The following is a 10,225-nucleotide window of genomic DNA, read 5'->3' on the forward strand; positions in this document are numbered from 1 at the left end:
ATAGATAGATAGATAGAAATTAAGGTTATTTCTATAGAGTAGCAATGAACAGACTGACAATGAAATCAGGAAAAAAATGCCATGGTGCCTGGGTAATTCAGTCGGTTGAGCATCTGACTCTTGATTTCTGCTCAGGGCCATGATCCCAGGGTCGTGGGATCGAGCCCTGTGTTGGGATCTGAACTGAGCATGGAACTTGTTTAAGATTCTCTCACTCTATGGGGCACTTGGATGGCTCAGTCGGTTAGGTGACCGACTTTGACTCAGGTCATGATCTCGCAGCTTGTGAGTTCAAGTCCCACATCAGGCTCCCTGGTCTCAGCAAGGATCCTGCTTCGTTCCTCTGTCTCCCTCTCTCTCTCTGCCCCCCGCCCTGCTCACTCTCTCTCAAAATAAAATAAAAGATTCTCTCCCTCTGTCCCTTTTCCCCTGCTTGTGCACTCTCTCTCTAAAATAATAATTTTTAAAAATGTCATTTATAATAGCATCAAAAAGAATAAAATACTTAGGAACAAATCTAACTAAAGTGTAATATTTATCCTCTGAAAACTACAAAACACTGGTGAAAGAAATTCAGAAAACCCAAATAAATGGAAAGACATCCCATGTTCATGGATTGGAAGGTAATATCATTAAGATGGCTGTATTCCCCAAATTGATCTATAGATTCAAAACAATTCCTATCAAATCCCAGGGCTGCTTCTTTGTAGAAATTAACAAGCTGACACTAAAATCATATGAACATTCAAGGGACCAAGAATAGCTAAGACAGTCTTGAAAAAACAAAGTTGGAGGACTCACACTTGCCAGTTTCAAAAGTTACTACAAACCAACAGGAATGAAGACAGTGTATTACTGGCATGAGGATATAGATCAATGGAATAGGATTAAAAACAGAAATAAGCTCATGTATGTTCAACTGAATTTCAACAGGGGTACCAAGATAAATCAATGGTGAAAGAATAGTCTTTTCAACAAATGGTGCCAGGGCAAATGAATAACCTCATATAAAAGAATAAAGCTGAAATGCTACTTCACACCATATACAAAATTAATTCAAAATGGTTTAAAAATCCAAATGTAAGAGCTAAAACCATAAAACTCTTAGAAAATATATAGGGATAAATATTCTTGGCTTTTCTTAGACATGACACTACAAGTACAAGCAACAAAAGAAAAAAACAGATAAATGGATTTCATCAACACTAAGAACTGCATCAAAGTGTCACTCAAATGAGTGAAAGACAACCTAGAGAATGGGAGAAAATATTTCCAAATCATATATCTAATAAGCAATTGCTATCCAGAATATACAAAGAACACCTGCAACTCAACAACAAAACAACCCAGTGTAAAACTGGGCAAAGGAATAAACAGACATTTCTCCAAAGAAAATATTCAGATGATTGTTAAATATATGAAAATATGCTCTTTACTGGTTATTAAGGAAGTGCAGATCAAAACCATAATGAGATGTCACTTCACACCCATCAGGATGGCTATTACAAAAAAGCAGAAAATATTAAGTGTGGCAAGGGTGTAGAGAAGTTATAACTCTTGAAATATTGCTGCTGGGAATGTAAAATGGTGAAACTGCTGTGTAAACAGTTTGATAGTTCCTCAAAAAATTAAACATAGAATTACCATGTGATCTGGGGTGTGTGGGTGGCTCAGCTGCTTGAGCATCTGACTCTTGGTTTCAGCCCAGGTCTGATCTTACGGTTAATGAGTTCAAGCCCCACATTGGGCTCTGCACTGACAGTGTGAAACTTGCTTGAAATTCTCTCTCTCTGCCCCTGCCTGGCGCTCTCTCTCTCTCTCTCTCTCTCTCTCTCTCTCTCTCTCTCTCTCTCTCAAAAATAAACATTAAAAAAATTTACATAAAGGGAATCATACAGTAGGAATTCTTTGTTGCTTGGATTCTTTTCATCAAAATTGTGTTTGCGAGATTCGTTTATTTTCTGAAGGCATAGTTCATTCTTGTAGTAGCACTAGAGTCTCTGGGAAAATATACTGCTATTTTTGTATCCACTTTACTTTTGACAGGCAGTTTAGTACCTTCCAATTTTAAATGTTTAAAAATGATGTTACTATTGGGGCAGTTAAGCATCTGACTTCGGCTCAGGTCATGATCTCATGAGTCAGGTCCGTGAGTTCAAGCCCTGCATTGGGCTCTGTGCTGACAGCTCAGAGCCTGGAGCCTGCTTCAGATTCTGTGTCTCCCTCTCTCTGTTCCTCCCCTGCTCACACTCTGTCTCTCAAAACTGAATAAACATTAAAAAAATAAATAAAAATAAATAATAAAAATAAATTAAAAAGAACTGTTCATGCCTACATGAAAGACTACTTACCAATACCCCCTCCCTGGTGAAAAAACCCAGGTCTTTACCTGGTTATTGTGTTCAGCTCTAAGACCAGGATTTTTGGCTGATATATACACATAGTCTTCTTCGTCAATTTGGAAATGGCCCCTTGAGGCCTGGCAACCTAAAATGTATCTGATATCTAATATAGCTTTAAGATAAAGAAGAAACAGGGTAACTATATGAAAAGCCTACCTCTGGAAAGGGGTGAATGTATGGAAAATAGCACACAGCTGTCATTTTTCTACAGCATCTATTATATCCTGATCGGCAGGAATATAGAAGAGTCTCCTTGTTGGTAAAGTGAGTTTCTTGGCCAGCCAACTGGGAACCTCTAGGTCTGTTCTCTGTAAAGATCTTCCTTATTGTCCACCATGACCTCTGGCTCTTCCTACTAGATGATCTTTCTGGCCCTTATTCTCCATGGCTATGCCAGACGTGGGCATAAGGAAAATGCCCTTTTTGGAGACTACTCAACTTTAGCTGCGAGCCTAGAAAAGAAACAGACTATTAGGTTTGGGGTTTCTTTGGAAATATAGTTCCCATACAAGGTTCAATGCTTTCTGCTAGTTATCACAGCCAAAGAAAAGAAAAAAAAATTTTTCCTAGTCACTATAGCCAAAGGGATGCAAAGCTTTGAGAGGCTAATGTTGGAGCCTACACCTATTCCTGGAATTAGGGGTGAAGTTGCTTCTATCTCAAGCCCAGGAGTGTGTGTGTTTTGGGGGATGGTCCCCATTTTAAGATCCCCTTCTATTGCCATTAGAAGGGGAAATGGAAACTAAGTGACAAAAATAATTTACATTGTCAGACATTCTTTCGGTCAGGTGTTTTCAACTTTTCTTCACTATTGCAGAGAAGACAGATGTTCACATTTATGACATATTTCCATGATACATTCACAGCATAATGCCAGTCTCTGATAGCTATCTATAAAATTTCCCCCCTTCCTCTCCCAGAAGGCATATTGAAATGCACACATATCAAAGTGATGTTACTATAGAGATAACCTGAATCTGCTCCAATTAATTCTTAGATATATCACTTGCAAATTTCAGTACTTTATTACTACTAACAAATTTATTGTGACTTACCTTGCAATTGATTGTTAACACACCAAGTGTATCACAGTCATTATATACTTGTGGGAAGGGTCTTATCTTTGGTACCCCAAGTACTCCTTCGTTATGTCTTAATTTATCTCTTGGTAAAACTAAACTTCCTCCTTAGAGCAAACATTGCCAAATAATAGAAAGAAACACCCAGGATAAAGGGGCATGTCCACTGGGATCAAGTATTTCTAGTGAAAAATGCACCAGATAATCTATACAGAAAGTATTAGAAATAATGTGTATTTTTAATTTAGAACATTCCTATTATCCCCAATTATTCCCCATATTCTCTTTTGAGGGGGGCTGGGTACAGTATACTTTATTGATGGTCCATGACAAGGCATGACTCCCCAAACCCCTCTCCTTCTTCAGGGGATCTGGGATGGAAATGGTGTGGAGATTGGGAGATTCTCAGTGTGTTGGGGGATGATTTGGGGCAAGAACTCCCCAACAGCTGAGGGTCTCTCACTTCATCTTGCTCTTGCTGAGGCTGGCAGCCGGGGGCTGTTACTCCTTGGAGGTCATATATACTGTAAGGTCCACCACCCAGGTGCTGTAGCCAAATTCATTGTCATACCAGGAAATGAGGTTGACAAAGTGGTCAAAGTGGTCACTGAGAGCGACGCCAGCCCCAGCATCAAAGGTGGAAGAGTGAATGTCTCTGTTAAAGTCACAGGAGACAACCTGGTCCTCAGTGTAGCCCAGGATGCCCTTGAGGGGGCCCTCTGATACCTGCTTCACCACCTTCTTGATGTCATCGTATATGGCATCTTTCTCCAGGTGGCAAGTCAGATCCATGACATTGGGGGTGAGGACATGGAAGGCTACGCCAGTGAGCTCATTCAGCTTGGGGCTGACCTTGCCCACAGCCTGGCGGCACCAGTAGAAGGATAATGTTCTGGGCAGCCCTTCGGCCATCACACCACAGCTTCCCAGAGAGGCCACCCATGGTCTTCTGGGTAGCAGAATGGCATGGACTGTGGCCATGAGCCCCTCCATGATGCCAAAATTGTCATGGAACACCTTGGCCAGTGGGGCCAAGCATCTGGTGGTGCAAGAGGCATTGCTGACAATCTTGAGAGAGTTGTCATACTTCTCATGGTTCATGCCTATCACAAACACGGGGGCATCAGCTAAGGTACAGAGATGATGACCCTCTTGGCCTCACCCTTCAAGTGAGCCAAGCCTTCTCCATGGTGATGAAGACCCCAGTGGACTCCACAACATACTCAGCACCAGCATCACTCCATTTGATGTTGTCAGGATCTCGGTCCTGGAAGATGGAGATGATGGGTTTCCCATTGACGACAAGTTTCCTGTTCTCAGCCTTGAATGTGCCATTGAATCAGTCATGGGTGAGCTTGATAGAAATAGTAGAACTGCATTAGCTGTGGGTGGAATCATACTGGAGCATGTAGACCATGCAGTTGAGGTCAATGGAGAGGTCACTGATGTTGAAAGCAGCCCTGTGACCAGGTGCCCATATAGCCAAATCCATTTACTCCGACCTTTACCATTGTGTCTTCGGGACACGGCTGGCACTGCACCAGAAGATGTAGCGGTCTGTAGAATGGGGAGGAGTAGAGAGTCCTGTTTTCTTTCCTCAAAGTGTAAACTGGATAATTTTAGCACAGAGGTAATTAATTTTCTAGTCTCCTATATTCTATTCAGGGTATTCTTCATCTCATTTTTGTGTATTTCTTGGGCAGAAGGGTCAGTCATAAATGAGCTATTTCAACTATGGAAATAATGTTATTTGTTACTAAACCCCGAGCACAAAGTTAATCACTTGGGTAAATTAACAGAGAATAAAACTAACATCAGTATCATCCTAAAATTCAGAGCCTTTTTCTTTAAGACTAAACAAGAAGTTCCTCAGAGAAACGTGAAGCAGCTAACGTTGAGGGTACATAAGGCTAAGAGAGGGTGACTTTAAAACCTGGAGAAGGCACTAAGCTTCCTTACTCTGCTTTCATTTCCCTTTTCCATATCATTCAGGCGATGTTTCTTCATCTGTGACGGAAAGGAAGCAGCATTCTACATAAAATTTAGTACTATAGCAGATTTCTTTGTTTTTAATCTCTCTATAGATCTTCTTCAACTTATGATGGGGTTACAACCACACAAACCCATCATAAATTGAAACTATTATAGTTGAAAATGCATTTGATACACCAAACCTACTAAACACCATAGCTTAGCCTTGTCTACCTTAAACACACTCAGAACACATATATCAGCCTACAACTGGGTAACATCCTCTAACACACACAAAGCCTATTGTATAATAAAGTGTTGAATGTGACCTCATCTAATGTCTAATGTAATAAAGTGTTGAATAGCCGATGAATACTGTACTGAAAGCGAGAAATGGAATGGTTGTGTGGGTACAGTTATAAGTGCCCTGGTGGTTTACCCTCGTAACTGTGTGGCTGATGCCCTGCTGCAGATGATGTGGATGGAGTATCGTACCACACTTCACCAGCCTAGGGAAACATCAAAATTCAAAATCTGAAGTAAGGTTTCTACTGAATGTGTATCACTTTTGTACCATCATAAAGTTGAAAAATTGTAAGTCGGGGATCATCTGTGGCAAAGTTGCAACTGCCAGGGTGGCCCATTTCAAAGAAACCTACCATACAAAAACCCAGTTTACAGCGTTAGAGTGTTGCAGGATGATTTTGCTTTTATAATTTTTTTTAAATTTTTTTTAACGTTTATTTTTGAGACAGAGCACAAATGGGAGAGGGTCAGAAAGAGAAGGAGACACAGAATCTGAAACAGGCTCCAGGCTCTGAGCTGTCAGCACAGAGCCTGACACAGGGCTCAAACTCATGGACCGTGAGATCATGACCTGAGCCGAAGTCGGACGCTCAACCGACTGAGCCACGCAGGCGCCCTAGATTTTACTTTTATAAAATGGATTACGTGTACATGGGGTAGACCAGGTAATGACATGCTCCCTTAATGTATTTAAATACTATACATTTTTGTAGACTTATACATACCAGGAAAACAAAATCTGCAGAGAAACTTGAGACTAAAAGCCTCAGGGGGGAGGGAAAAAAAAAAAGAAAGAAAGAAAAAAGGCCTTAGAAACCACTGCCAAATGGGTTATGAATCAGAATTGAAGATAAAACATGTAGAAAATTATAATTAGGAAAATCAATCCAACAAATATTCCTTAGTTATGGCCTACATATGTGTTAAGCCACAGAACAATACAAAGATGAGTAAGATAGGATTCTGTATTCTCAAGTTAGCTGGTGAGATAAAACTATCTTATATGGGGTGCCTGGGTGGCTCAGTCGGTTAAGCATCTGACTTGGGCTCAGGTCATGATCTCAGGGTTCGTGAGTTCGAGCCCCGCGTCTGGCTCTGAACTGATAGCTCAGAGCTGGGAGCCTGCTTCGGATTCTGTGTCTTCCTCTTTCTCTGTCCCTCCCCTGCTCTCTCTCACTCTCTCTCTCTCTCTCTCCTCTCAAAAAATAAACAAACATTAAAGAAATAAAATGAAAACAATCTTATGGAATAAAATATGGAATAAGTTCAAACTCTGGGGTATAATTTGCAAGTGTCATAAAAGTATGTAGAAAAGATGAGTGGGCTAGTTAGAGAAGGCTCCATGGAAAGGCAGTGCTTGCAGTAGGTCTTACAAGACAAGAGAAGTCAAGACAAGACAACACGAATGACCACACAATGTGGGAAGCCCACAAGACCAGCCTGACCAGAGCAGAGGTTGAGTGTTAAAAATCTGTTCTAAACTGAGTAAAATGCTCAAGTATGGGCCAGATTATGAGGAAACGCAGAACATCACAGAAAACATTGGATTGGCAAAAAATGGCACGACAAAAATGTGTCTTAGAAGTACAAGGTAGACTAGATTGAAGGCTGTTGAAATAATTTACATCACGTCAGTAAATACTTACTGAGTACCTACTACATCATTGCCTTACATACTGTGGAGGACACAAAAATGAATACGATGTACACAACTGCGCTCAAGAAGCTAATCTGTATGGCAAAGACATAAATAATTGTAATACTAAGTAGAAAATTAAAAGGATGGGGGCGCCTGGGTGGCTCAGTCGGTTGAACATCCGACTTCAGCTCAGGTCATGATCTCACGGTTCTCATGGGTTCGAGCCCCGCATCGGGCTCTGTGCTGACATCTCAGAGCTGGAGCCTGCTTCTGATTTTGTGTCTCCCTCTCTCTCTCTGCCTCTCCGCTGCTCGTGCTCTGTCTCTGTCTCTCAGAAATAAATAAATGTAAAAAGAAAATTAAAAGGGTGATTTTTCTGTTCTCAGCATCTATGAGATTCTCAAAGAGTCTCGAGGCACTGTAGAGATTAAAAAAAAAAAAGATACCAAGTTGGGGATAAAGAAAGGGGTTTTGGGGGGGGGGTTTGCTTAAAAAAATTTTTTTTAATGTTTTTATTTATTTTTGAGACAGAGAGAGACAGAGCATGAGCAGGGGAGGGGCAGAGAGAGAGGGAGACACAAAATCCAAAGCAGGCTCCAGGCTCCGAGCTGTCAGCACAGAGCCCGACACAGGGCTTGAACTCATGGACTATGAGATCATGACCTGAGCTGAAGTCTGATGCTTAACCAACTGAGCCACCCAGGTGCCCCTCCCCCCGCTTTATTTTATTTTATTTTATTTTATTTTATTTTTTGCTTTTAAAGGGGTGTATTCTTAAATGGGCCCTGAAGGAACAACAGGATTTCAAGAGGCAGAAGTGAAGAGAAGGACATTCCAGACAGTAGGAGGCAAAAATAATACTGTTGGGAGAAACACTACTATGCTAACTGGGTTCAGTCCCAGGTCAGGAACCAGTTCTGTCCTCTTGAACAAGTTTTATAACCTCCTAGAACTTCAATTTCTCCCCTGTAAAATGAGGATGACAATTGTATCTAATTCATTGTGTTGTAAAGATTGAATAATAAAACATGGAGTGCTCGCTTCAGCAACACATATACTGAATAATAATGTACGAAGAGCATAGCACATCCATCGACATATAATTGGCACCCAACAAATGTCAGCTGGGCTGTTATAGACAGAAAGTTAGCGTGATTGCAGAGGGTGGTAAGCACAGATGTTCTGGAAACATTAAGAAAACTAGTTGTTTTAAGTATGAGGTTCATGTGTGAGGATAGATGTCTTAGTTCGTTCAGGTTTCTATAACAAAATACCTAAACTGGGTACTTTATAAACAACAGAATTTATTTATCACAGTTTTAGAAGCTGGGGAGACCAGCCCACTGCAATATAGAATCCTCAATCCAGGCAGCGAGGGGCAGTAAAAAGAGTGTGGACTTTGAGTCCCAGATCTACCAGTCACTTCCACAGTAATCTTGGACAAGTCTCGCTTAAGTCCCAGTTAGGCCATATCCAGGAATGAAGGCAGAAAATACCTATCTTTTGCCCAATGACTACATCCATGCTCTGTACTGAGTGTAGGTTTATAGACTCAGTCAGGCAGAGAAATAATGACCAAAAAAAAAAAAAAAAAGACCCTTCTAAAAACAGTTGTCTACATTTTTTCATTTTGTTGAAAGAAATTTGTTTTTATGTATATTTCCTCACTAAGGAAGTTATACCAGGAGGTATAAATACATATAAAGGCACCAAGGCTAAAAGCAAAAAATTAGATATGATATCAGATGTATAAAAAAGGACAGAGAAAAAGACAATCTGAGGTAATTGAGAGTCCCCAAATAGCTTTCTTCTGGAGTTTCTTCTGTTCCTGGGAACAACACCTTTCCAATCTACCTGCTGAGTCTCATCGCTTGTTTCTCCAAACTACACTCTCTGTGGATGTCATCATTGGGTTCATCTATCTGGGTGCTACAATTTATTTTAAAATAATAGGGATGCCTGGCTGGCTCAGTTTGTAGAGCTTGTGACTCTTGATCTTAGGGTCTTGAGTTCAAACCCCACATTGGGTGTAAAGCTTACTTTAAAAAAATTATAGGGGCGCCTGGGTGGCTCCGTTGGTTGAGTGTCCGACTTTGGCTCAGGTCATGATCTTACGGTTTGTGAGTTCGGGCCCCCCATCAGGCTCTGTGCTGCCAGCTCAGAGCCTGGAGCCTGCTTCGGATTCTGTGTCTCTGTCTTTCTCTGCCCCTCCCCCACTCGTTCTCTTCTCTCTCTCTCTCAAAAGTAAAGAAACATTAAAAACTTTTTTTTTTTTAATTATAAGAAGCTCACAAAATCTCTGTAAAGGCCAGAAAGGCTTGGAGATTATGTCCCCCCTCTAAAATCCCAAACCACACAGAGAATGCTGCTCATCCTATAATGCTACTGAACAGACACAATGCTTGACGTGAACACTCATGCAGGTGACACTGGGGACCAGATGCACGGGTACGGTGCAGCCACTGTGGAACATCTCCTCTATCATCCTCCTCGGAAGGCAGATTCTACAAGGCCTGGTTCATCCCATTCCCATCCTGAAATGATGTCTTACACGAGTGTGTCTGATTGGCAAAGACTAGGTCACTTTTCTGTGCCTTAACCGCAATGCAGGCTTGGAGACAGAATTTTGGCTTCTAATTTGGAGAAGCAAAATTTATAATGAGAGAAATTCTCCAAACCTGACGAGATTGCTCAAAAGATGGCCATAAAAATAAATAAGGACTATATATACTACTGTGGAGTTGTTTTCAGGATTAATTGCTTAAGTATAGTTTCCAAAAATATGAGAATATGACTTGTACAAATATAAAAAGAACATGGGTCAATAT

General features: G+C 40.9%; 1 protein-coding gene across 1 annotated transcript; it reads right to left on the minus strand.

The window, feature by feature from the left end:
- Window positions 1-3,944: 3,944 nt before the first annotated feature.
- Window positions 3,945-9,882, minus strand: LOC121020998 (glyceraldehyde-3-phosphate dehydrogenase-like). Its single transcript, XM_040461105.1, is given in 4 exon segments — window positions 3,945-4,364; window positions 4,366-4,452; window positions 4,705-4,802; window positions 9,793-9,882. Coding segments are annotated over 4 exon segments (657 nt in total). The 3' UTR covers window positions 3,945-3,982.
- Window positions 9,883-10,225: the final 343 nt, after the last annotated feature.

Source organism: Herpailurus yagouaroundi, unplaced genomic scaffold (assembly GCF_014898765.1).
Source record: "Herpailurus yagouaroundi ecotype Mexico unplaced genomic scaffold, PumYag 254, whole genome shotgun sequence".
In the NCBI taxonomy this organism is placed as follows: domain Eukaryota; kingdom Metazoa; phylum Chordata; class Mammalia; order Carnivora; family Felidae; genus Herpailurus; species Herpailurus yagouaroundi.